Source organism: Anser brachyrhynchus (assembly GCF_964034855.1).
Source record: "Anser brachyrhynchus genome assembly, chromosome: 1".
NCBI classification, from domain to species: Eukaryota; Metazoa; Chordata; class Aves; order Anseriformes; family Anatidae; genus Anser; species Anser brachyrhynchus.
In genome coordinates this window covers 91,493,308-91,520,855 of record NC_137694.1, presented here as the reverse complement: position 1 = coordinate 91,520,855, position 27,548 = coordinate 91,493,308, and the positions used below count along the sequence as shown (strand labels likewise).

Here is a 27,548-nt window from a genome sequence, read left to right as displayed (position 1 = left end):
GCTTAGGATCTCCAGGAAGGAGGACTGGTTTTTGAAGTTTCTGACCTGGTGGGAGAGGGGTCACCCACTTAGCGTGCGTTAATGTCTATGTAGAGAATAGTGTAAGGTTGGCATGACAGATGGAAGTAGTAAAGCTCGGGAGGAATATATTAAAGCTTGCAAAGGAAATCTGCATGTGGTGTTTGAAGAAATCTGCGGACCAGTGTTCATTTTATTGTGGTGTCAAGGGGACAACATCGTCCCTTGGTGGACAGTGGCCTCAGAATGCTGAAGGGGTTAACCCCTCAGCTATTGTGCCAGTGCAAAGATCTCTGCTTTGAGTTGTCTGTTTTCCTCCATCATAAAACGGTTAAAATTCTTCAGTGGCTCTGTGCTACATGCACCAAATGCCTCTTGAGAGGGCTGCTTGGTGGGAATATACAGAGCTGAGGCTCAGCTGCTGCTGTTCATGAGCTTGTTTGCTTCTGGTAACGCTGCTGCTAATGGGGTTGGTAACTTCTGGTGCGATGCATGCCTTTCTGTTGCTGTGTTGTCTCTTCCATTGAATGCTGTAGTCCAGAGATATAGGCAGCCTAGTCGCTTTTTCTTCAGCTTCAGAAAAGTTCAGAACTGTCCTCTGGAAATGCTGGCTTGTTTATTATTCACTGTCCTGTAAATTCTTTGTGGGTTTTGATGTCAGGTTATGACTGTCCTCTGCAAAACGGTGACTTCTGTGTAACCTTGACTGCAAACTTGCTTTAATTTTCTATGTTGTCTAATCTTGACAAGGCCCTTGCCAAAAAAAAAAAAAAAAAAGTTTGGCATAAGGGCAAAGGTTCTCAAATCTGCAGTACTATGGCACGTGCACATTGCAGGTGAAATGTTTACCAAAATGGGAATGTATATACCATGTATGTATAAGGTACTTGGTAAATTCATTGCCGCGTGTGGTAGTGTACAAGCTGTCAGTGTTAATGGATTTTGTTTTAATTCCTTTGGCACGCTAATATTTCGGGCAGGAGTAAGTTAATGGGCTCAGCTATCTGCTCAGCGGAAGGCTCGCGGTGCTGCCGGGCGGAACTCGAGTGCCAGCCGTTGTTTCCACCCGGCGCCTAGGGGCCAGCGGCCGGGGCGGCGCTGGGGGACGGCGTGGGGCGCCGTACCGGAAGCGGCCGTCGCTAGGGCCCGCCGTCGCTAAGGGCCCGAGCCGGGGCGGCGGCGGCGGCGGGGCCTGGTGCGGGCCGGGCCTGGCCATGGCCTCGGCGGGGCTGAGCGAGCGGGAGCAGGCCGGGTGCCGCCAGCTGCTCGAGCTGCTCGGCACCGAGGAGCTGATGGCGCTGACGGACACCATCACCAACCGCCTGGTCCACCCGGAGAACCGCCAAGGTGCCCGCAGCCCCTGCCCGGGCCGGCGGCGGTGGGGGGGGGGTGTGGGGGGGTGGACCTGGGCGCCGGCGGGTTGCGGCCCTCCGTGCCCCTCCGGCCGGCCGCTTCGGGCCTGGCCCTGCCTGCTTTCTCCTCCGGTGGGAAGAGGTCCGCAGGGGCAGCGCCGGGGCTGGCTGCGGCCGTGCTCTGTTTGCGCCTGGGAGCCTGATGTTCAGATCTAATTCACGAAAGTGAAATCTGTGTGTGCGTCACTTGAAGGCTGCTCAGTGCGGTGCCCTGTAACGTGCTCATCCAAAAACCTTGCGTGTGTTTCTTTTGCGGTGTAACTCAAACCAGTAAGATTTGCCAAACGTGTTTCTTCAAAAGTTCACATGCCAGTAGTTTTTTTCCTCACGTTTTATCTACTTCTGTAGTTGTTATAGGGTAAAATAAAAGACAAAATAATTCTGTACTTCAGCTCGTAGCCTTTTCACATTTATGTAGTTTTAATATATGTGATGTTAATTGTCTCACTTCAGTTTAGGTGAGAACTGGCTGCCACAACTACCTTAAAACTGAATGTCAGCTTGTCTTCCTAATTTTGCTACGGAGTCTCACAGCTGGACATTTCTGAAAGTTACATTTCAGTGCACCATCGTTGTATTATTAAGTGTGATGTTTCTTATGAACCTGAGATTATAAATATGATTAGTACAGAGGTAGAACAGATTCGATTCCATTTCCATCATCCTTCAGGAGCGCAGAGGGAACCTCCTTTTCACAAACAATTAAGCATTGTCTAAAAAACTGTGAACTTCTTGTGCTAGAATTGTTGTTCAGCATGTGAGAAATCAGAGGTTACCTCTCCACATTTCTTTTAATTTTCTGTTCCCGGAAAACATCTGAATACTGGCACATTCTTCAAAATAGCAATGTTTTCTGGCCAGATCACATAAACTACCCATTTGATACAGAAACTAAGATTCAAATTCCGTACTCAGAAGAACAATAACATTTGACTGGTTCTTCTTCCTCTGTGTAATCTTGCCTTCAAGAAGACAGGTAGATGGTTTATTAAAAAATATTCCAGAGCTCTTCAAATGGAGAAAGAAATTAAATTTAGCTTCTGTTAGTGAAGGTGCTGTATGGCAGCTGGAAGCCCTAGATAGTTTCATGTTACAGTCAAATCAACTTATTTTGAAGTGAAGGCTAGTTGTCTCTCTGGAATTATGAGTGAAATGCATTGTGTACAAGAATCCTTATACTTCTGGAGGCACTTGGAGTTTCTAAAGAACCTGAAAATCTCAGCCTACTTGAAGAATATTCATAATTTCATTTGGAAGAAAAAGGTGCATCCTTTTCATCAAACTCATATAATACATGGTTCCAAACAGTCCTTGATTCTGGTAGTAGGGATTATAAGGTAGCTAGCTCTTCAGTAAAAACACCACTGGTTCTTAAACATGTTTGGAAGGCTTCAGCTGTATACTGTGTCTAATGTGACTTACAACTAGTTATTTAAGATTTCAGTTTAAAAATCTATGTGTAACCATTTGCATTTCACTTAGGGTTGTGTTTTGTTAGTAGGTGCTGTTCAGGAGCAGAAGAAATAGCAGAGGTTTGCAGTTTGTTGGTGAGAGAAGTAACTGTTAACTTCCTTTTCTTCCCTTGCAGAAGCCATTAGTGCCATTTTGGTTTACAGCCAAAACGTAGAAGAACTTTTGAAACGAAGAAAAGTCTATCGAGAAACAATTTTTAAATATTTGGCAGTACAAGGAATCGCAGTGCCTCCTTCCTCTGAGAAACATCAACTCATTGCTTATGTAAAGCAGTACTGGGACGGGAAGCTCCCGTCGAATGACTTGGAGTCAGGGGAGAGAAAAACACACGCAGAGGTGAGTGCTACTTTCTGAAAGACCCGTGGATGCTTAGCTTGGCTTTTGCAGAATAACTAGTGTAAATGTTGTAATCTATGTCCAGAAGGAGGCTTTTCATGTGCTTAAAAAGATACTGAATCTCTTTTCCTGTTTTTTATTTTTGTTTAATTACACCATTTATAGGTGTCTGGGCAAGCACGTTGCTTGCAGAGCATAGTCTTCTGCTCTGTCTTGCAAAGCATATTAATGCATTTGAACTCAATGTGAAGTCTTCACACTTTTAATTTTTAAATTGTACTGGAATGGGGTGTATTGACAGATAATTCTGTGGATTTGAGGACAACTAAAACCAATGTAAATGGTACGGAAGTCCTGCATAGTCCCTTGTCAGTTTTCAATGCGATGGATGTTCTCAGAAATTTTATGATGGGCCTGGGATTTTCAGTCTTCGCCCAGCCGCGCCAGGTACCATCGGTACCATCAGCGGGGCGCATCCCGGTGTGGAGCAAAGAGACGCTATCAGGAGCAGATCGCTGGGTGAAAGATCTGGCAGCGGGGTCTAAAATGCCGTGGGGGAGGGAGGGAACAGAGAGAAAACTGCTTTCTTTGGAAGGGCCCTTGGTCCATTTCTGTAGACAATGCAATCAAAATAGCTCTGTCTGTAAGCTCTGCTCCTTATGTCTTGCAGTTAATAGGGTGCAGAATAAATTTTTGAGGATTTTCATGTCGTTGAAATGTAAAGTCTGTAGCAGTGCCAGCTCCATGTCATTTTTTACTTGATCTTAGTAACACTTAATGTTGTGAAACTAAGTATGTTTTGGCTATTACAGGTTATTTTGAAGCTCAAAATAATGACATGCAGCAAAATCGCTGTGGTGTAATGAACTTTGAGCATTTTATTATTCCTGGATCTTTACCATGAAGTTCTAAATAGCCTTCCTCTTTCAGCTATTGTATGCCAGAGACATAATGGGCAACAGCCCCACCAGCTGGACTGCTGGCGCTCTGTAGCTGCTGATAGTTTAATGCAGCTCTCTCTCTCTGAGGGATTAACTGATTTAAATTATGTTTTAGCTGAGAATTGCTTTTAAAACAATAATTTGTCTGCGTGTTTGGAAAAAAAAATGCTCTTGCAAGAACACTTTCTAATTACTCACCAATGGTGAAGTTTTGTGATTGAAGGTAAGTAAATTAAATTCTCCAAAGTACTTAAAGACAGCTGTTTTTAATTCATTTTAATTTATTAAATTAAATTTAATTTATTAAATTTGTTATTTATTTAATGTATTAAATTTAATTTAATTTTAATTGTTTAAATTCAGCTGTTTTACTTATAATATACATCTTACTTTGTCTTTGTTTTCTCTTAATTCTTGTGACCCTCACCATTTTGAAGACACAGGTAGCAGCAACCTACATAACAGAATTAGGAATTAATTAAAGCTTGCTTTTGAACAACTGCAGAATTTCCGTATAGAAGCCTCCCAACTTTTCATACTTAATTCTAGGAATAGGTTTTGATCAAAACAACTGTACATTTAGTTTTTGTTCAAAAACCTTTTCACCTTCCAGTTGTAGAGACACATGACCTCCACTGGAAAGTTTGAGTGATTTCTCTTGAGTAAAAAGTGATTCCGATTGTAAACAAACAAACAAAAAACAGAGGATAAGTGAACTACATACGTGTAGAAATTAAAAAGACCAACACTTGAGCACCTGATTTGTGCCTTTGTTACAGTGACGCTTCCTTTGGAAAGAAGTGTCTTCTAAACCAAATGTGTTTTTATAACCGACTTAAAAACCTTTCTTAAATATTTAATTGCAAAGCGATTAGTTTCCTGACAGTTTATGCCTAATTTTTGCTGTTCCTCTACATGGGGATGTAGACATAACAAGAAGGACTGCAAGGAGTAGACTTTTTTTAGCTTGATCCATAATAGTGTTTAAAAAATACATTATGCAGTTCATATTTATTGATATAACTCTTGGACTGATTGGCCACCCTCTTTTGTATGGATTTAAGTAACATGATCGTTGGTTCCTAACTGATGCTTGTTTGTGCTACTTGCTGTGCATTTGGCTTCAAAATTTTACACCCATCACTCTTAGTTGAATTCCGGCCTTCTTGTATTAGAAATAGGCTGAAGGCTACAAACGTCATCTTTTGGATGATTTCGGCAGTTTTACTGGCACACAGTAAATGCTGAATTCAGGCATGTGATCTGGTGAGAAAGTTCTGGAATGCATTAATCCTTTGAATTTCAGTTCTGCTTGGATTGGTTGTATGTTTTGTTAGCGTATTATGCCGTCATGGCTGAAATACCCCATGAATCAGAAGTATTCTGTCAGTTTCAGGTGTTAGGTGGCCGATTCAAAAGGTGATTTCCCTGTAAGTACTTTTTGTTCTTATCGGCTGTATGAAGGTGCAGAGTACGCCACAATTTGCAAGCTTAAAAGGTAGGAGAAAAGAAGAGACTGAAGGCAAGATAAAAGAGGGGGAAAAAAAAAGCATACTTGCTAATTTGTAGGCACTTCATATTGAATTGGTATCCTTTAATATGAGATTAACTTTTAAGTATGGCTCTGTATCCTTCTTTTTCTGTAACTTCTTTTGGAAATGTGAAGGCCAGTGTACTTTTTACACAGAAAAATTTTCTCTCAGTGTGAGAATTCTGGTCTCACAGAAATTGTTTAAAAATACTTCCCCTGCCAAAGGGGGAGAACCAGGATTTGCCTCTGAGATTATAATTGCAGACCAAGATGAAACTGAAGGACTGTTCTAACTGTATTTCAAAGAACCTACTCTGATTCTCTAGTTGTTAGATAATTATGATCTTAAAAATACAATGAGATTTTACTGCATTGTTTTTCTTCCTTTCCGTCTCAGAACATTTGAAGGAGACATAGAATGTTTAAAAGAAGAATTTAAATGAATTTTAGGCTGTTCTAACTGATGAACTCACATGTTAAGGCTAAATAGTTCTAAGAAAAAAAATCTTCTTGATTGCAGAGTCATGAAGAGAGATCCAAGTCACCACAAGATGATGTTCATTATCTAGGAGAAGAATTCTGCCAATGGTTCTTTGAACTCCTGAATTCTCAACATCCTTTGGGAGTTAAATCTGAAGAAAAATGGGGACCACAGCATTTCTGGGAGGATGCCAAACTGAAGTTCTGTTACAACACGTTAGAAAAAAACATGGAAGAATATGTTGGTGCAGAAATGGTGAGCCTTCGTCTGCTCTCGTTGGTTAAAGAAGAATATCTTCTGTTCAACCCCAATTTGAATGCTGATGGACTGAAATGTGTCATGTCTCGGCATGGGTTAGTACTGGTAGCAGTGGCTGGCACGGTACATAGAGGCAATGTTTGTTTGGGCATCTTTGAACAAATTTTTGGACTCATTAGTTGTCCGATCAGGGGGAATACCTGGAAAATAAAAATTGTGAGTCTTAAAATCGTTGGACAGAATGCTCTGGAGCCTGGAGTGCAAATTGAAAAACCCTCCATAAAATACGAGTCAAACCAACTGCAGGAGCTGTATGATGGGAAAGAACTGGCTGTGTTTGAACCTCATAAATTCTGAGCAGTTCTTCCACAACTGAGGGACTGGGGGGTGGGGGTGGGGAGCCTACAGCACTTGTGCGTGGTTGAATATTGAAATGATTGCAGCCATGCAATGTTGTCTCTTTCTTGAGTCAGATTTGCCTGATGACAAACACAGATGAAGAGTCTGAAGTATTTATACAGGTGATGCTTTCAGGCACCTTTCCAACAGCCAACAAACTTTTCAAAATATTACTTGAGATTACTTTAGGTTACTACTCACTTAAGTTAGGAATGAAATGACTTTGGTTATTCTTGCTTACAGAACATGGGTTACATTTGAATATGGGAAAGCTGCAGTGTATAATGATCTGGATGACCTGGAGCTCACAAGTTGTAGATTGCTTCTCCTCGGGAAACCAGTTTAAACTCCTGAGTTGTAACAGAAAGTCATTGCTTCTGGCCTTTTGAAATTGGGCCTGGTGAATGTCTAAAAAGTCTAATGTCTTCTGAAAGTCCCGAGAAAACCATCTGCTCTTTTGGGAGTTTTTGGAGGGAACACGCAAAATACTGTGAATGGACATTGCTGCCTTTTATGTTCTGAACGTGGTTTCTTCACTAACCAGTAGTAGTAATTTAATGGGACGATGCAGGGAAGTTAGCATTGTTTAATTCTGTTCTGTTTAAGTTAAAAGCTTTCCTTTCTCTTACTTTACAATTCCAGCTTTGAGATGGTTTTCTAGTATTCCATTTCTAGCACTGACTCTCTTGGATCAAATAGTTGATTCCGTGACTTACAACAACACTGTCTGAACCAAATGCTGTGATAATTATTTTGTATATACATACAACAGAGATTAATATAATAATTGTGATTTTTGTATATTTTCTCAAGATAGGAGCTTTGTCTACTCCTGGATGCTTTATTACCTTGACTAGAAGTCAATTTGTTAACGGTGGGAATTTACAACAAGAGGTGATATAAATAAATAATCCAAATACCACTTCCTAGCATTAATAATTAGCATTGTAGAACGTGACTACTTTTTACAGTTCTTTTTTTTTATTATTATAAGTTATTAATGGTAAAACCAGATAAAAAATCCTTCTCTAACATTTTGCTTGGATTGCTTGGGAATTTTGTTTTAATTTTGTAGCTTCACCAGTACAAGTAGTGAAAAGGGAAACGTTCCTTGTAACATGGGAAGAGTTCTTTTGTTTTTCTGACAAACACATCAAGACAAATGGTAAAATTCTGTGTGGATGAGGAGGGAAACAAGAAAGTTCAGGTACATGATATACCAGGAAGTACCCCAAACTGTTTTACGAACAGTCTGATTCTAAAGTTCTCTTTAGCAAACAAACAAACAAACAAAAAAAACTATAATGATTTCTAAGCAAAAGTTCAAATACTGTGTGTTGGAATGTGCTTTCTCAATATACAATTGAGGTATGACTTCGTCAGCTACTAGTTAATAATAAATAAACATCAACCTACATTTAAAATATCGGAAGAAGCAGTTGCTTCGTGTGTTGAGTGTTAAATCTGAACACGCCTAAGGGTGTAGTGTTATTCCTGCAAGTTGATTTGGTGTGGGCTGTCCCCTTCCTCTGTTCAGATGTGTCCTTGCATCCTTGTATCAGCATTAACGACAGTGCTAACTCTGAACGAGAGGGAGTGGGGACTGATCCCAGGGGAAATTAACATCCTTGGAAACTCTTCTGGCTGATGAGCTCCGTAACAAGGCTGGCCACATGGGTGCTAGTGCCAGCACAAGGAACACGGATGAGAATTTTGTTTTGTGGTGCCACCCTGAACTTCTCTGGAATTAAACAAGTGATCAAACACCAGCCTTAGTTGATTCTTACATTCAAAATGTTCATTCTTGGTTACTTTGAAGTAATGAATGTGCGGAGAATTGTGCTCAATCAGCTTTTTACTAAAGCTTGTTGCTAATGAACTTTTTCTTACTCTTTCAGTTCTCGTACCCATAGGATGCAAAAAGTTTTGGGTTGTACTGTCACAGCCTTGTGACCACTGTCTGTAAATTCCTGTTCTGTTGGGGAGGTGGAGTAGGTGCTGTGTAATTCACTGGTGAGACCTGGTAGTGCTGTTGCTGCTCTTCTGGTGTTGATCAGGCTGGTAAGAACCCGCATAAACAACATCTAGATAGCAGCGGTTATCCCAGGTTGCTGCCTTAAATCACTTAGACCAGATAAGAGTCTGCTCTTTACAGCCTCACCACCTCAGGTCGTACGGCAGACGGAGAGGTGATGCTGCATTTGCTCCTTCAGGTTTCGTGTGCGTAGAAGCATGCTTGTTTCATGCCCCGGGAGAGTTGTCAGGTCACGGTTGTGCTGCTGCATAGCAGGATGTCACAGGTACTTTTCTGATTATTATTTACATTCATGTCCTTAGTGAGAGTTCAGAATTCTTTTTAAGCGTAGAAACCACTAACTGCAGGTAAATTTGAGCAGCTACTTTTACTTTAACCTGGACTTTAAGGAATAAGGACTTCTGTAAATGGAGTACAGCTGAAGACCTTTACTTGAAATATTTATCTAGGTGATTTTGTCATGTGCTCCAGATGCTGTTGTTCAGTGATGAAGTAACTTTTACAGCTGGTTTGCCTTTGGGAGCCAGTGACCGTTTTAGTTGCATTTAGAAGAATCAGAAAAACTAAATGAAGGTTCTTTAAAACTGTATTCATCAGTTTTCCCGTGTATCACTATTTAGTCAAGGCTCAAGAAATATTTTCAGTAACATTTTCTTATGTCTATCACTACAACTTAAACTGAAATGCTGCTAAATTAACATTTCCTAGATCTGTCTCCGAACAGTAATGTGATGATAGGCAAAACACTGGCTTGCAACAAAGCATGCAAACCTTGCTGGATTATATAATTGTTCAACAATGGAAATCATAGCTGTCTGTTGTAGTCAGCCACACCAGACTGATCTAATTTTTTTGTCTCTAAAGTAGGAAGCTTGCTTGCTAAAGCAATGTATGAGCAGAACCTCTGTGGTTATGCAGACCTTACTGCAGGTTATGCTGTGTAGGTTTGGCTGTGTTTACTCTCCTTATACAGAAAGAAGAAAGGTAGATCACAAGGAGACCTTACACAGAGTATCAAACAAGTTGTGACTTGTGTCTGTGGTCTACATACCATGGGCAGGGACACCTCGCACTAGACCAAGTTGCTCAAAGCCTCATCCAACCTGGCCATAAAAAGATCAGAAGTTGAAGTACGTGCTGCTATAGGTGGTGAGGGGAAGCAGATGTTTGAAGGAGAACCAGCTGCTGAGTTGTTTGACCAGATTATCTGTTGTGGTTTTTTTCAGAACAGGCTGTGGGAAACTGTCTTAATGCAGTACACCTCGTAGGCATGGATTTAATGCTTTTCAAATAGTATGAATTTGACTTTGTTGGCAACATCTTCAGTGACTTTTTTGGGCAGTTGGAACACTTTGCATAAATCAAGTGCTGTGTTTTGTGGTCTGTAGTTGAAAACTGATTTAGTACAAATTATATAATTGTTTTGTGACAGCAACAAATCTAAAGATGGTGATGGTCAAATGTGTATCCTACCGAGTGATGTGCTGCATTAACTAGTCGCAGAAGAAATCTTCATGTTAGAAAACATGAAAGAAGATTGCAGCAGCAAAACGGTATGTTTGCAGAGTGCTATAGGCTTACCCTGTCTGTATATTTTATTAGATGTGGAGGTCAAACATTACATATGATGTGCAAATGCTGCTGCCTTGCTGGCATGACATTGCTGGGAACTGCAGTGTTTTCTTGTACCACTCTTTAGGCATCACCTGCTGCAACTTTTTTTAGCTTGTGATTGATTTCTTGATCTTGTCAAACTGAATTGAAGCAGACAGGTTTGACTGTTACGTATGAAGAACGGGAGGAGAAGAATGCTTGCTTCAAATACGGATTTTTCTCTGCTTCCCAATTATTTTGGACAAATTGCACATACTTTTGACAAATCGGGTTTAAAAAGTCAGGTATATTTATTAGAGTGGAATCTAACGATGGGGGAAGTAATGCTGTGTTCTTGTTAGTTATTTCCTCTAATGCATGCTCATATTTGAAATTCAGTGTTGAGTACTGCAAGTGTATGAGTGGCCTAAGCAGCTAAATAAAGCATTCCAGGTGAGGAGTTCTAGTATTCCTTTATTCTGCTTTTATTTTATTTAATTCTATTCTAATTGTCTTCATTTTGGACGCAAATTTTCCATGTTTCCCTGTCACGAGACCCTTCTGATGCTTTTTTGCATTGCTTACTGTTTCTTGCAGTCCCTTATCTGTCTTGATAGTTGGTGCTTTTTCCTGTGTTTGAGAAGGGTGAATTCTGCAAGGCAGTCAAGCTCTGTAAAAAGAGAAATATAGGCTTTCAGTAAAGAGGGAGCAAATGTCGCAGGACTTCAGCTCATGCTATATACGTCAGTGTTGAAAAGATTTTTTTAGAGACTTACTGCAGCTTGGAAGTTTCTTTTCCAGAAAACCAAGCCAACAAGTTAAATGTATTGTTTCTCGCACAGCTTGAAATCAACAGGAGCGGCTATAAACAAATATTTTCTCAAAATAAATTTAATTCTAAACTGTCAGGCTCTAGCCTTGAGTCTGATGTACTCAGCAACCCAGAACATATGGCTGTCCTACCTTCTGGTTGACTTTCAGCTTGTGACTGACATAAATTAAAGGCGCTCTCTGCAAAGGTTAATTAGCGTGTGTTACCTAAGTAAACCTGGTTTGGGCAGTGATGCCAGTCAATGGCAAAGAATCCTCTTTTTCTTACTCGTTCTCAGCCGTTAGTACTAGAAAAGAATGACCTCTTGTAACTAACTGTAGGGTTAAACAGTGCTGTAATCATCCCTGACCTAGCTCCGGGAAATCCAGGGGCTTGATTTAGTCGGGCTCCTCTCAGCAGGCATAATAGCATTTTGGTGACATCTGGTGGCAGATTCATTGTTTGCCTGTAGTTAGTACACTTCATTAAATCCGTGCAGCGATACAGGCACAGCCACCCATGGCTTGCTGTGGAGAAGGCAGAGGCGTTTCTTCCCTAAACGCAGTGCCTGTTTTATCCCTTCCCCTTGGGGCAATTTAGATACCCGACATTACCTGTGGCTCCCTTGCCTTGATCAAAGGGAAGGCTCGAAGGCAATTCTTTAGCCCTTGATAAGGATCTTAAGGATGTTTTGAAGTTTTCAGCCCATCAGCGATGCCAAGCTGTGATACTCAGGAAACCTGTTGTTCTAGGGTTGCAGAGGGAAGCATTATGGTGAATAGAAGGCTTCCCTGCAAGAAAATTTCAATTGCCTTGTCAGGTATCTGTTACCCTCGTTTTGTTTTGGTTTTATTGTTGTTTTTCAGACTGCCTTCCTCAAGTGCCTGTGATCCTGAAGGCAGCACAGCTGCTCTTTCGTAATACTGCATGTGACTGCAAATCTTAATCACCTCTCAGATCCATGGGGAAGAAGATAGCCCTCAATCAGAGGTAGTCTGTAGCCCTCTGCGCTGTGCTGTGTTCAGTGCTCCTTCTGTTTTTTCAGATTTCTCAGTCCTTACTGAACATGCTAAGAAAACAGATCCAATATGCTAGAAATTATATTTGAGCAGAGAAGTTAGATAATCCCAGTCCATTGCATTTTGCAGAGCAGAATGAGGAGAGACTTCCGACCTCCTGTGATAAATTTACGGAAAGAATGAAAACACAAATTACTGGGATTGTTGTCAACAGTAATTGCCCTGTGAATGTCTCTTTAGAGACATAGATTTGAGCAAAGTGGAGTTTTTGGTGATGCTCTTATTTGTATGGAGAGGTAATGGTTCAAGCGGCGTTGGCTTCAGTTGTACAATTGCAGTAAAAAGCATCTAGAAGTCCACTGTCATCAGTTAAAGCTGCTGTAGCTGTTTTTCATGTAAGCAGTTGCTGAGCTTGCCAGGCAGGTTTATGTAGCTTCAAAAGAGAAGGGAGGCTGGAGTACAGCCTCAGGACAGATCCCTTGATTCTGCACTTTGGTCTGGTTGGCCTCTGCTCTGGGAGAGGCAGGCATCTGGTGGAAAGGGCAACGGACATGTAATTCGTGCATACCCGCCTGTTCTCTGCGCTGCGAGGGAATAAGATCGTGGTGTATGTGCAGCAGTAAATCACTCACTTAGAAACCAGTAAAAGCCCAAGCTTCTCATCTAAATGAGGTTTTGGTGCCCTGCCAGTGTTTTCCCACATGAGATTAGCGAGAGAAAGGAAATGGTGATTTTTAATAACTTAACCGTGATTTAACAAAACAAAAGAAAGGCTCTTCTTTTATCTCAGAGCTTTCTCCCTCTGCCGCAAGCCCAGTGGATTGCCTGAGAAACTCAAAAAGGAAAAAAAAAAAAAAAGTGCAGTTATGTCTTTAAAAATGGGCAGGAGCCGCTTTCATGTGAGGAATGAGTGAGTAGATGGGGCTCCTCAGCTGGGAGAGGTGATGGCAGAAAGGGGAACGCGATAAACCCACGGGCGACAGGGAACAGTAACTCTCCCCTCCTCTGATGTAAGAACTGAGGAACTGAGTAAACCTCGCATGCGGCAGATAGAAAACAATGAGGAGATGCTTCTTCCCACTTCGTTAAGTGTTGGAGAAGAGTGATCAACGTGTGTATTTTTTCTTTTCTTTTGATGTGTCACTTTTCCCACTTGTTTTCTTTACCTCTCATATCTGGTCAGATTGCAGTATCTCAGCCCTCAGGACAGGCAGTTTTGGTCTTCAGAGGTGTTGTGACTAGTTTGAGGAGTTGCTGTAGATGCTGTACATCCGTTCAACTGCAGAAAAAGGGGGAGGGAGGTGCTTCTGGGGTAAAAACAATAACAGATCATTGGCCTATGTATGACAGCCATCTTCTGCATGTTGGCATTTCCAGCTCCTTCCTCTTTCTCAAGTTATTCCTCAAAGGTAATAGGGTGTGACCAGGTCTTATCCTGCTGTACAGAAAGCTTTAATCTCCTGCGGAGAAGCATGTCCTGTGGTCAGCGCAGATCCCATCACGTTGTGAATCTGCTCTTTGTATCACAGCCGAGGCACCACAAATTCCTTCTGTGAAATGCCAGTTGTAATTAAGGAGTAGTGAACATATGGATATTGGTGGAAGTTGATTCAGTTTGCACTGGAAGTATATAAAAAAATATCATAAGCTTTATTTAAGCGGCCTGTCTAACTCCAAGTGAGCCATTAAAATAGCCATAGAAATAATTCCAAAATAACAGGCCAAATTTTTGATCTTTCATCTCAGCAAATTGTTGAAGCTTGCAAGGGTATGGAAAAACTTGTTCTTACAAACTGTCGTGACAGCTATCGCAGCCCGTTGGTACCAAGAAGGCTATTTTAGCTACCCTTCTTTGTCCTGCTCTCGCCTGGCTAATGTGGGTGAGTGATGTGTTTAAATTTCTGCTGCCTCTCGCAGTTCTTGTCCTAGAGCAAACCATCTATGGTGCTCTGAGTGCCTCCAACAGAGGAAGCATTTTAGTTCAAGTCAAGTGGCTGCTTTAGAAGCAAATCTCTTGATTGCAGCCACACACACAATCAGCGTGCTTTCATTCATGTTACAGAGCACTCCTGGGGCATGTACTCTGGATCCCTTTTGGATGAAACCAATGTAGAGACATGCTGCAGCGCTGCACCTAAGGTGTGCTGCTCACTGCGAGGCATTCAGTCCACGGGACCAGCCTGGAGCTAGCTGGCAGCAAGCCCCCCAAATATACATATAATTTGTGTGCTGGCGGCACCTCAGCAACAGCTGTTTCATGCTCCTGTTGCACAGCGCTGTTTGCTAATATAAACACAGCTTAAGGGTGTTGAAAATGGTATTACAGCCTTCTTAGGACTAAATTAAATTAGTTTTCATTGTATTTCATTTTTAAAATGCGTGTGTGTGCGCGTATTTATATTTAACACATCTTTCTTTCACTTTCTAGCATTTCCCTCACTAGAATTAGATTTCAAATGCAGTAATTGTCAGTTCTTTTTTAACAGCAATAAGCATAAGACATCATGTCAGTTCTTGTTCATCTATTCCCTTTTCTCAGTTCATTAGTGTTATTTATTGCATGGCCAGATTCTGTGTGTTAATGAATTCTTTTCAAATTTTGCGTTTTTTATTGAAATAAATTGATCCTTTTAATATCTCTTCAGTAATTATGGGTTTAGATGTATTTGCACAGTACCATAGCTCTAACAAGATTAGTGGTGAGAAAATCCCATTCTGAAGATTAGTGTGATGCATTGAGTTGAACTTTAGGATTTTACCCTGGTGTTTTCATTATGGAGGTTTATTCCGAGAAAACACTTTGTCTTCAGTTACTTGCTAGATGACATGCATCTGAAAAGCTCAGCTGAATAGCATTTTTTTTTTTTTTGAAATTAGAAACTTCAGATCGTGACATGCAAATACTGGAAACACTTTAAAAGCCTGTCTGGGGCACATGTTGTCATGGCTGGGACAGGTTGATGGTGACTGAACTGCGAGGTCTCCCAGTCCCCCTTAGTGGCAGTCGCGTGGATCCTGGTTGGCGCCAGCTTCAGCAAGGGCCGTGCGATGTGTGCGCCCTTTTATGTCACAGCTGTAGGGGCTGTGAAGACTGATTTTTACCTGTTTCACCTCGTGCACTGACTACTAAGGTAATGTAAAGGAACATGAAATGGGAACACGGTTGAAACCTGCCCAGTCATTGCACCTGACGTTGTTGTGCAGTGCTGTGTCTGTTAGTTTTGCACTTCTGTAAAAGATGCACATGCAATAGGAGAAAATAAGCTGGGAATCTTTTAAGGTAAGGGCAAGTGTAGTTTGGGGTTGTGTGTTGTGGGCAAAAGTGTCTCACCTTGAGGATTTTTTTATGAAACTGAATGTACTGCCAGTTAACACAGAGTTCTAATCACTGACTTGGGTGTTGAGAAGAAAGAAATTAAAAAACAGGGAAGGAAGCCCCTTTCCTCCTCTCTCTTCCCCAGGGTCAATCAACTTCAGTCAAACACCCTGTCTGCCCCCTTCCTACTCTCCAAGTCCCTTGCTTTGGCCACGTGTCGCCCTCAGTCCCTCAGGGTCCCTACCCCGGTGTGGGTCACCTGTGTGCTATGGTCCCTCAGCTGCCTTCAGCTACTGCTTTCCTTAGACCTAAAGGCAAAGCACTCTGCCAGGGATTCAGCACTAGCTGGGCATCCGTGCCCTTGGCCCAAACTGGGGTTTTCTGTCAGGTTTAGCAATCACAACCCAGCACGCCGAGCTCACGGTGCGCTGCAGGCAGGCCAGCTCTGCAGCACGAGGGGCTGAGGGCTCTCACTTCAGCCCAGCCTGCCACCAATTTGCAGCTGGATTGTAAACGGGGACTTGTGCACACAAGTGGTGTCTGTCACTAGTGTGCTGAGCATTTACAACAAAGCAGATCATAAAAATATTCCATTAAAACACTTTTAATTGAAGCATGGATGGAGGTTTTTGCACTAGGGAAAAGCAAGTACAAGTGGTTTTGCACTGGGAACGCGAACGTGTTTGTGCTTTTACATATATAACAGGGCTTTGATTCAAGGGGAAAGAAAGTTGGATGTGTTCAGTTCTAGCTGACAAATGTTGGCAGTCACATTGTTCTTAGCAGTATCAGCTATGTAAATTTTTTAAACCCTGTGATGGGAAATACTGGCAGTAATCAAAGGCTCCAAAGGGAGAAACTGGTTTGGAAAGGACTCCTTCTGGTGCTCCTGTGACAGAAGAGATGCCGTTGTAGCTCCTTGGAAAAGCCCACTGACCCTTACTGACCCCACAGCCCTAGGCAGAGGTGAGTGTGTCTGGTTATCCTGAAATGTGTTTTTTGGATGTGACTCCACAAGCAGAAAGTTTGCTAAGCAGAGGTGTCCTCAGCTTTCTCGTTGCATGCCAATTCCTGACGCATGACTGTAGAGATGCACAAAGAAATAAGTTGTGATTTCCTGCCTCCCGAACAGCAGGAGCAAGCTGCACACCTGGAGGTTGTTTAATTAGTAAGTGCCATGTTGCAGTCGCGCGGAGATGGCACAGTTACCTATAGGTAGTGTTTTGGGACAGCAATGTGTTTCTAATGCACAGAGAACCCTAAATCAGCACTATTTCTGAAAGCACTTGTCATATCCCTTGCACCCTCATGCAGCCTATGGAAGGCCACAGAGGATTATACTGCTTGTGTTTTCCTGTCTGCTTACAGTGACTAAACCATTGAAAGTTAGGGAAAAAGCTTAAAAATACATGGATTAGAAATTTAGTTTTATTTCCATAGTTTTCTAGTTCTCCTCCCTTTAACTTGCATGGTGGATACATCTCCAATTTTTATTCCCATACTATATATCTTTTTTCCTCAACTCAAGAGAAAGCTTTAGCTAGAAAAGAAGGATGGATTAACCCTTTCATCTTGAAATCCTGAGCTCTCTGCTTCACTTACAGATCGCTTCTGCTCCCAGTGTCACCACAAGATAGTAATACATTCCCTCGTTGGCAAAACCCTAAGACTTCCAGTATGTCAGAGGGAAACGGTAGGTATGAAAGGTTGTTCCCCTTTTCCCATGCCCAATAAGGTAGCTTGTCTGAAAATAAATAAACAAATAAATAAATAAAAAATCTGCTTCTGTGAGCTAAATTTTCATTCCCTACAAAGGGAACATGACTCTCCCCCTCCTGCTGATGAGCACTGGGTGCTTGTGTCATCATCGGTAGCATGGAAGGGTCTCTGTTGCACCATGGGCCATAGTTCAGTCCAGCAAGAAAACGGCTTGAATGTCTGTCGTGGATGAGTCTGGGGAAAAAAAAATATATAAAAAAAATCCCCTCACCTATAAGGAGTACTCTTTTGTGCGAGAGGCAATGGTTGCTCAAGTCACCTGCTGTGCTTCAATCTTCGATGTCTATTTTTAATCTGGCAAATCCTAACTAGGTTAGGTGGACTTGCCAGAACAAAGGTGAGCACTGTGTGTACTACTGTCTGTAGAGAGATGCTTTTAGCAGTGTTTCAGTTTTTGAACAAAAGTAGAATCAGGCCAGAAAGGTACAGCTTCAGATCCCAAAATCTGAAGGGCTGCTAGGTTGGACTTCTATTTGTAACTGTTTTTTTCAGGGTGTAGTTTGATCTCTGCAGGTAGAAGTTATCAGATGAACTGTGTGTTCCCTGATGTATGGTATTTAATATATTTTAACTTCAAATTCTTGTTTTCTTATTTTTTTTCTGTATATGCGGCCTCCTGCTATATTTGTCTTTGCTTTTCTTACTGACTTGTGTATTGTCCACTTTCCTATTCTCTAGCTTCTGTGCTCTGTGGAGTATTTCAGCTGCTGAATGCACACCAGGCAATGTCCTCAACAAACAGTGCAGAACTGAATATTGCAAGCTCATTAGTTGTTGTTGTTGTTGTTTGTAAATCCGGAGGCATATCACAAAACTTGAGGTGGATAGGTGAGTAGAAGAGGAAATAGGATGGCTTTCACAGTAGCACTGGTGACTGCTGTCTTGTTTGCTAAGTCAAATGTGCCTGAAAGCATTTGTTTTGATAGTTGATGTGTAACAAGAAGTGGCCCTTTTTCTTCTCAACTAAGAGAAGAGGCATTGATCGAGTCTCTTTCTTCTTCCAATTTCCCTGCTACCCCTGAACAGTTAGTCACACAGCTCCTTGCCCGACCTTTTCCTCAGGGCTGCTGATGCATCTCTGACAGCACTGCTGTCTCTGCGTGTCGTGATGGGTGGGCTTGGTGGCAACAGAGCTCTCTGCTCCTTTCCTCCAGCAGGACGGGAGCTACGAATGTTTTCTGGATGCATGCTGGGCAGCTGGGTACGCTCTTGTAATGCTCGCCAGGATCCTGTGAGGTCTTTCACTGAAACAAAGCTGCTTTGCGGAGGAGTCTGTCAACCCCCAAAATGCCGCTTTGAATACCGAGTAGAGAGAAGTTTAGGGGTGCACAGTGCATCTTTCCTGTATGGCCATGTCCTAACTCCTCAAGGGCAGCAGAGTGTCTGTGGCTGTGTGTGTGGACGGTGCTGTAATCCAGGGGGCTTTCCTGAGCTGCTACGGCTGTCCCAAAAGTATCAGCTGGCTTTGATGTGCAAGCTGTAGGTGAACACTTTCAATAACACGTGTATGTTGGGGGAAATGTCATTTTTTTATTTCTTGTCCTCTTTTAGGTATTGTTTCAGGCCAGGACATGGAGCACTCTGCAGAGATGCAGCTCAAAACTGGCTGGCGAGTTCTGGGCTTTTTGGCTGCCTCTCTTGGTCCTGGCTGGGGAAGTGCCAAGCGGTTTTATGAGGAAACAGATTTTTCAGACCAAGTACTGTAGGAAGGGCTGTGATTTAGGATTGCTGAACTACAGCAGGAGCTCTGGTCTATGATGTTTTATTCTAGTTCAGTCAGCAGAGTCCAGCCAGAGGAAGGCGATAGCTCCTCTCTCCACTGGTGTGTAGGAGCAGAGAAGAAATGTTCCTTCTTCTCCACCTGCAAACAAAAGCAGGATCAGATGGGGGCAAAACTGGCTTCTTCTGTAGCTCTCAATAGCACAGCACTTTTGATGTGGTCCAACCTGCTTTTGTATTTGTGCAAATTAGAGAAAAAAAGGTTTGCATTTGTTGTTGGATTGTAGATACAAAATTGCAGCAATCCTATTATGATGATAGAAGGTGTGTTGGTTGTTGTGAGGAAAGCTTTCATAAAAACCTCATGCCTGAAAAATGAGGTTTGAAAATCAAAATGCAATCCAGTGTGAGTGGCTGTATATAATGTAGCTGTAACTCGTTATGAGGAAAAATTAGTACTTAGGGTTATTAGCTGATACTAAAACATCTCATATAATTGGACATGTTTCTTTTACGTTGCATTTGCTTTGTAACGCATACGAATGAATTCTGGAGTCATCAAAGACCTGACTCAAAATTTACACTGTAAATTGCTGTGCAGTGTAAACACTCCTCCAGCCTGCTTCCTTTGTCAGTAGTTGGTGATGGGTGACAAAATATCAAAAAATAATTTACCCATTTGCCTGGCGGTGTTAGGCTGCTTTCTGCTCCTTGAAGCTCATTCTCATGGCTGTGGCTTCAGTGGCATTAAACGTGGCTCCTGTGGCCAAAGTAAGGGAAGCAGAAGCAGCAGCAGCAGCAGCGCAGCAGGTTGGTATTGAGGGGCTGGAAGGAGGGGAGAGTAGGAAAAGATGGTGGAGCTGGGAAGAGTCAGGCACGGAGAAGTGGCACTTTCCAGTCAGCCCGAGGCAGGTGTCAGTGGTTGTGGTACGGTGGGCAGAAGCGATGGTTTTCTCAAAGAGGGCAGCTTCCAAAAGATGGTTGGAAAAATATTCAGAGGTAAATAGCAGAATCCTGGCCCGCCTTCAGCTACATACTTACTTGGACCCGAACTTCACAACAGCTGCAGTTGTAATACGGTTTTGCAGATCTAACACTTCCAAGATGTGGAAAATAAAATTCAGGATGAATTTTAAGAACGTAGTAGAAATAACTAGTGTGGCAGATGTAGATTTAGGGTAGTCTGCACATTCTGAAGGATTTGTTTTTAATGTGAAGCATGTACCTTCACACCCCGTAACATGTGCTCTGATTCACTGACAGATTCGTTTTGCACGGTCCCACTGGAATATTGGCACTCATGCCGTCTGTAAACAGACAGTCAAGGTTTGTGTCTGTCGGGGCCATACTTCACGTTATTTACCGCACAGCCTTTGGGGTGGGAAGAAAGGGAATTAATCAAAAGGAGAATGCGGTTCTCCCTCTCCTTCCCTTTACTTATTTATTTTTGAATTCGAAGGCTTTCTGAATTCTTTATTATTCCCAGAGTTATTTTTTTTTTCTTCCCCCCAAATCTGAAAGCAGCTGAGCTCAGCAGTGAGGGGCAGGGCAGAAGGCAGTTCAGGACGTTGCAGCAGGAGATGAGGAGCCCCCGTGGGCTTCCCCTGGCTGGCTGCTGGGCTTTAAGGGTGTGGGGGAACCAAAAGGGTGATGAGCATCTGGGGTCACCCGCTAAGTGGGGCAGGAGAAGGCAGGGAAGGTGGCACTCTGTCGGGCTGGTTGCTGACAGGAAGAGGTTCATGGCATGGACTTGGGGTGGCAGCGGTGATGCTCGCCCTCACATGTGGGGGTGCCTTGCACCCATGTGGGGTGTGTGTATCACGCCGTGGCTGCCTTCTGTCTGGCAGAGTCCCTGAGGACAGAAGCCACGACCCTATGTGAGCCTAGTTTGGAAGTTGGAACAAGTCCACCGAGTAGGAATCCCTCAGCATACACAGCATGGCAGTCCCCCTTCCACTTCTTACACACCATCTACCATCTCTCTCACGTTCAGTGAGCGGTTCCCCCTACCCCAGCGGGGTCCCTCGGCCCAGCAGAAGCCCTCTTCCACAACAGGCCAGGCAGTGGCCCTCAGAAAGCCCTCACCCCTCAGCTTTTCCCCCAGAATCTCCCGCCCCCCCCCCGCCGGCGGCGAGGCGAGGCGAGGCGGAGCAGTGCCGGCGGCGGGCGCCGAGCGGCGGTGTTGGCCCGCGGCCGGGCCGGGGACCAGGCCCCAGTTCCTCGGTGTGTGTGGGGGGTTAATTGCAATTAACACACGGACCGATAAACCTCAGCCTCAATGCAATTACAGCCTCTGCCGCCGGTGGTTACGGATGAAACCGAATTGTGTTCCCTAAATAAGGACAGGGAATGGTAATGGGTGTTTTAAATCCCCGTGTAAGGACAAGTGCTCCTAAAGCTGCCGCTGGCTGTGATGCCTGACCCAGCCGTGGCACAAAGCAGGTGTGGGCTGTGAGAAAAATCGCAATAATTTTCTTCAGACAGGATCTTCTGTGAAGCATCTCTTCCACCTGTCCCTGCCACAGAGCCCTTGGCCCAACGCACCCCAGCCACCCTGCTGTCTGTGGCACGGGTCAGGACGAGGTGGCAAGGTCCCAAATCCTGCTGATGGCACAAGAGTAGCGGCACCAATACCAGTCATTTCTAATATTCTCGCTGAAACCTTGGCTCTACACGTTCTTCTGTGGTGCAAGGATGTTGGCAACTCAGCCAGTCCCCTCAGGCCTGCTTTCCCTTCAGGCTCAATGGCTGGCACAGAGAGGGGCGTCTACCCTTGGTCTGAGGAGTTTAAGCAAAACAAAGCAAGCAAGGAGCCCAGCTTTATCCTTCAGTGGTTCATTGCAGTGGGTAACTGTTAAAAGCATGTACCTTGCTTCTTATTTTAAATCACCTGGATTTAGCTCCCAGCCGCTGCCTGCGATTACACCTTTCCCTGTTAGGCTGAGCCACCCTTGGCTACCTGGCATTTCTGCCCCCCTGAAGGGTCCTCGTACACCACAGTGACACGTTTGAGGGCTGTTGGCACTGGAGAGAAATTATTGCCTGAAGTTTCAGCCTTTTTTTTTTTTTTTTTTGTCTCAAAGAAACAATGTTTGTGCTGTTGGCGCTCCGCATCCCACTGCAAAACCCCGGTCCTGCTCCTGCTGTGAAGATGACAAGCTTCAACCTGAGGCAAATCCATGGGAACGGCGGCTGTGGGGCAGAGCCTCGCGCTTTCACACTGGAAAAGCAGCATTTGCGAGAGGAGTGAGGAGCTTTTACCTTGGCTCCAGCTCACAGGCTTTCTTCAGAATATTCCTTTCACATGGAAATTCTTGCCAAGTGAAGATTGCTAGCGCTGACTGGCATGTCAGCCGTGGCAAAAGACACAGGGGTTTTGTATCGTTGGATGTACGTGACACACAGAAAAGGAGAGAGGTTTCGTTTTGTGTTGGCTACCATAATCGGCCAGCGGCACGCAGGGAGTCTTTGTGGAAGGGGTGGCAGAGGGGGAGTAAGGATAGGAAAAGAAAGCTAGATTTATTAACATTAATTCCAAATAATCAGTTTTCTGCTGAAGGCAGAACCACTAATCTCAAATTTCCCTGCCTCAGAGTTGCTACTTGAGTCCCCTGCCTGTTCCACGTAAAGCCCAGGCCAAGAAAGCACACCTGCATTAACTCCACTGCACATAATTTATTGAGCCAGCTTCGCCACAATACTTTTTTTGTTTCCCAACAGAAGTCATTCCTAGCATGACCATCCTATGTGCTGGTTTTCAATCAGCCTCACCCTGTGTGGATAAGGCAGATGCTGCCCTGTGGTGTGGCCCTCACCTGTACCTTGGGCACCTACAGAGATGTACTCCAGCTGAAGACCTGTGCAGAAGAGCAGGAGTGCCTCAGAAGGGCTTCTCTGATACCAGAAAGCTGCTGATTTCCTCTGGACAGCCAGCGTTTGTTTTTCCTATTCTGCCTGCATCTGCAGAACATCTTCTCCACAAGCTCCGAGGTGTTCTCCCAGACATAACACATACAGAGCCTCATAGGAAGGGCCAATAGCTACAGCTGCTGTTTGCCACAGGATGAGAGCAGAGGAGGGGGATGCCATCAACTGATGTCGTAGGTCCCTGGGAAAATACGAGGTTTCTGATGCCAGATTCCCAGATGATCACAGGAAACCAAATCCTTCTGCATTTCGTGGAGGAAAGTTAAAAACAGAATGGGCCTTGTCAGTCTCATTGCTGGGGAAGATGCCTTACCTCAAACCCGACAATCAGGCCCTGAGTAGCAAGAGCATGTAGTAAGACCACAAGGAAATTCCCACTTAGGTTTCTGCTCTGCCTTCAACACCTCACAGGAGCCCTGAATCTTTTCTTGAAAAAGCCAAGTTATGTATCAAGGGAAGAAATGCAATCCATGCTGGCCGGTGTATGTGACCACAGCACACCTGGATGCGTGGAGCTGTTGCAGAATAATTAAGGGGGAAGCTAGGAGTGACCCACTTCCTTCTGGACCTCCTCAGAGACACTAGGGGTCTGGTATTGCCAGCAGAGCTTTATTTCTCTGTGGATTCCTCTAGTCTGTTGTACGGTCACTTCTGTCGGGTTACCGAACTTGAGCTGGTGCAGCTGGTTCCTCGTCATCTTACTTGAAAGGCTTTTTGAGAACTTCACTTTTCTGATTCTTAGAAATTTTCAAATGGTTGTTTTAAAAATTATTCATAAGCAATTTATAAACCTCTGATTTTGTGTATGTATTACCCTCAGATTAATTGATTCTTATCTTTCCTTGATTTTTTTTAACTCATACCGCATGTGAAATAAATGTAGCATTTTATTTTTTTTGCAATTATTTGGTACTTGTTTTAGAATTTTTCTTTCTTTCTTGAACAAAAAGTGAATTTTAACCACACCTCTCAACTCAGTTCTGTAAATGTCTGGAAACTGATAGGGAATGAAGCCTGAGCTATTAAATTTGGTTGCATTTTAAATGTTTGTCAGTTTTTGGTCTTTGCTACAGGCTCTGTAGACTCCATGGGCACTGTGCAACAAGAGAGCTCACCACACCTGACACCTCTGTGATAAGAAAAGGCAAACATTATGGGCACAGCTCTTTTCTTCTCCTAATTCTTTCATTCCCATAGCTCTCTGCTGTCCTCACTTTCAGGCTAACATGCCTTATCCTATTTTCTGTCATTTGTATTTCCTTCCCTCTCCGTTGCTCACCTTGTCATAAGGGTGCAAATATCTCTTTTGCTACGTCTCGCTGTTCACTGAGGTATTTAGGACTCTTCCAGCTGCTTTTTTTTTTTTAATTGGAACAAGGATGCCTGAGGGTGAAAAGAAGAAAAGAGAAGGTGAGGGAGCAAGCGGGGGGGAAGGTGTGGTGTGAAAGGGCAGAATACAGATTTTACAGCTGGGAGAGGCAAAGAAGTTTCCCTGAAAGCAAGCAAAAGCTCAGGAAAAGAGGAAGGAAAGTGGAAAGGAGCCAGGTGAGAGACAGGTGAAAGAAGTTTAAGAAACACTAATTAGTTAACACTTGTAAAGTGTTTCTGAGAGTACAAAGCTATATCTGTATGCTAATCTACTAATTATTATTTTGTGGAGTGTCTTGGTTTATGCAATCATGTATTATTAATCGCAGCTGACTTGTCAATAGCAATGAATGATGGGAGCACAATACAAAAATTAAGCAGCAGTTAAGGTCAAGCTCTTTCACTCTCCTGGAGTAGAAAGCAGTTTTCTTGAGGCTTATTTTGAATTTTTTGGAAGAAGTTCTGTTTGAACGGAGTGAGCTCTTCCCCTGGCAGAGGGACCCCCAAGTGTCCTCAATGTGGCCCCTGGCCTGGTGCAGAGAAGGCTGGTGAGTGAGGCGCCTTGGCCCCCTCCTGAGGAGGGGTGCCAGGGTTATTTCTGTAGTGTTTTACAGCAATGTCTGATGGCATAGGTGAGAATAACAGAGTAAAGCACAGCTGTTGCCTGAACTTCCCAACAACCCTGTCCCATGGTACACGTCTCAGTTCAAATGGTATTAAATCTCATCCCATGTGGTTTCAAGGAACTGAATCTGGAGTTGGGGAAAAAGCTTTGTGTGGTAAGAACGTTTCTGCAGGGCCAATGTAGCTACCAACACAGGTCTGTTGAGCTGCCCCCTTTGCAATTCTCTCTGCTCGTTGGTCTTTCAGGTGTCTGGTGGGTCTAGTTGCCAGGAGGGACCTGGTGGCTGTAGTAATGGTCAGGGAGATAGCTCATTATTAGCAAGAGCCTACTTGGGCATTTCAGAGATAGAAAGGCTGTTTAGAGATTGTTTGCAGTGAGGAGGTGAAGTAAAACTTTTAAGTTTAGGTTTTTAAGCGTGGCTTAGCGAGCTGGTGACCGCATTGGATGGAGCTATGAACTTGCTCCTTGCAGAAGTGGTCTTCATTGTCTTGGTGAAAGTTCTTCCCAGGAAGAAGAGGCCTGATGATGAGCAGCTGTGGTGGCTTTGTTCTCCCTCTATCTGCAGGAAAAAAAAAAAAAAGAGGTCTGAATGGTGGCTAGTGATGATGAGCTAAGGTATCCTGAAATTATTAAAAATTACAGAAAGGAAACTTGGTGTTGAAGTCTCACTCAGCTCTGATGTGTTCTAAACACAAAATACTGTGTTTAAGGTGGTCTGAATTTCAGAGCTCAGAGATAACTACCTGTGTGTAATGACAGTAAAGGCAGCTTTGGTGCTCTTGAATGCAATAAAATCCTGGGCTTATTGGTTAGTGGCTGCTGAGTTTTCTGCTATTGTAATGATGTTGCTGGGTATGAGGCATTTTTGATTATGTGCTTTGTTTGGAAATAAATATAGCTTCTATTTATGTTAGGGCATTTATACAGCTGCTGACCTTTCTGAAACCTTAATGCCTTTTTATGTATGATCTATGAGAAGCCCATTTGTAGAGTCTTGCTGCTCTCTCTCTCCCTGCTCTCATCCCTTAGTTTCTCTACTTCTTTTGTAACTTTAAATTATTAGTGGTATTACTCAAGATCAAAACGATCTGCCTTTTAAACAGAGAAAGGGCTTGGAAGCACTTCTTGGTGCAAGAGGAAGGTGAGAGGAATTAGAGTTGAACCTTGTATGCTAACAGCACAGTTAGAAATGACCATGGTCTTCATCTAATGCTTTTCTGCTTAAAGCTGTGACAATAGTGACTGAGATAAACATATTTTTGTAATAGATGGAACATAGCTCTTTGTATTCCTGGCTGAAATCTGCTTCAGGGTTACAAGTTGCTCATGAGAGCTTTGAGACCTTATCTCAGCCAGATTCTAGGTTCAGTTTTTACTGATATAAGTAATATCGTGTTAGGAGCCTGGGAAGGTGAGTTTAGTAGTGTGAGGCAGAAATCAGGACAAGCGTGGCATACAAATGGTAACAGGAAAACTGTCTTCTGTTGGTAGCAAACATATTTAAACAAAACCACTTATGGAGGTTCCATTGTAGGAGTGCAGAGATATATCTGAGTCTGAAGATGTACTCGAATAGCTGAGTCAGCATAGCAGAAGGTGGTAATTATATGCAACTTCATCAGTAATGTGTCAGGGGGAGACACCTTGCTACTCTCTGTAGCTTTCTATTAAGACTTTCATCATGCTTATAAATGTGTGTGATGCTAGCAGCACTGTTTCCTTGTGCCTTTCCAAGGAGTAGTGAAAGGAGGGGTGTGTGTGTGTGTGTTTGGGATATTGTGGTGGCTGAGGTTCTCTCCCTGCTCCCAAAGAAAACTTACCTCTCTGAGGGAAAATCCTAAATGTGTCAAAGCAAAGCAATGAACCGTGGATAACGTAGTTTTCAGACATGCAGTGCTGACGGAAACTTGCAGAGCTCTCTTGCCTGTTGGGGGAAAGGGTGGATGATTGACACCATTTCCAGAGAGGAGAGATGGAGAATAAAATATTCCTCTTTGGAAATATCAGATATGGGACTGATGAATGGCAAGCCTCCTCATTGGGGGGAGATGACTCTTCTTATAACCTCAGTGAGCCTCCATGTTCACTGGCAAAGATGGGTGTGTGAGGAGTAAAGCTGATAGCCCAACCCTGCTGCAATTCCTGCTCAGCAAATAAAGAGCATCTGTAGAGAAGCATTCACTGATGCCTTGCTAATCTGCCTAGTGAGGCACTGCAGAGATGAACCCCAGCTGTGAGTCTGTAAAAATAAACATCATCTGAACTAAGTGTCTTCATCTTCTTTGATTGTAAAATATAATTGGTAAGTGTCCAGTAGCTTAGGTTTCTCTGACTGTGATGCAATGGAAATGGTCACTGATGGTACTGTCCTACTGAAGTGGCAATATGGTAAAATGCAAACACCACATACCTGTATAATTCTTCTGTTATAGAGTGATATAGAGGGGTTAGTAGTAGTATTTCGAGTGTTTTGTTTCAGGAGAAAGAATTTGTGATTCCTGTCCTAG

General features: G+C 43.3%; 1 protein-coding gene and 1 long non-coding RNA gene across 8 annotated transcripts in view; both read left to right on the top strand.

The window, feature by feature from the left end:
* The first annotated feature begins 1,031 nt into the window (after window positions 1–1,031).
* LOC308198649 (uncharacterized protein C3orf38 homolog) lies at window positions 1,032–7,771 on the top strand. The gene is made up of 3 exons (XM_080601421.1): window positions 1,032–1,365; window positions 3,019–3,239; window positions 6,232–7,771. Exons 1-3 carry the CDS (start codon window positions 1,233–1,235, stop codon window positions 6,805–6,807), a joined length of 930 nt encoding a protein of 309 aa, XP_080457547.1. The 5' UTR covers window positions 1,032–1,232; the 3' UTR covers window positions 6,808–7,771.
* A 539-nt stretch (window positions 7,772–8,310) lies between these two features.
* Window positions 8,311–27,548, top strand: part of LOC308199296 — a 122,171-nt gene continuing 102,933 nt past the window's right edge. For all 7 annotated transcript variants that reach the window (XR_013954562.1, XR_013954563.1, XR_013954564.1 and 4 more), the window contains exons 1-2: window positions 8,311–10,437; window positions 22,205–24,964. This is a non-coding gene — a long non-coding RNA (uncharacterized lncRNA). The remainder of the gene's footprint in view (window positions 10,438–22,204; window positions 24,965–27,548) is intronic.

Bases quoted from the DNA above. Each gene is read 5' to 3' on its own strand.
- LOC308198649 (XM_080601421.1), top strand. From the start codon at position 1,233: ATGGCCTCGGCGGGGCTGAGCGAGCGGGAGCAGGCCGGGTGCCGCCAG. The intron at 1,366-3,018 runs GTGCCCGCAGCC...CTTCCCTTGCAG, and splicing joins CCACCCGGAGAACCGCCAAG to AAGCCATTAGTGCCATTTTG. The intron at 3,240-6,231 runs GTGAGTGCTACT...TCTTGATTGCAG, and splicing joins AGAGAAAAACACACGCAGAG to AGTCATGAAGAGAGATCCAA.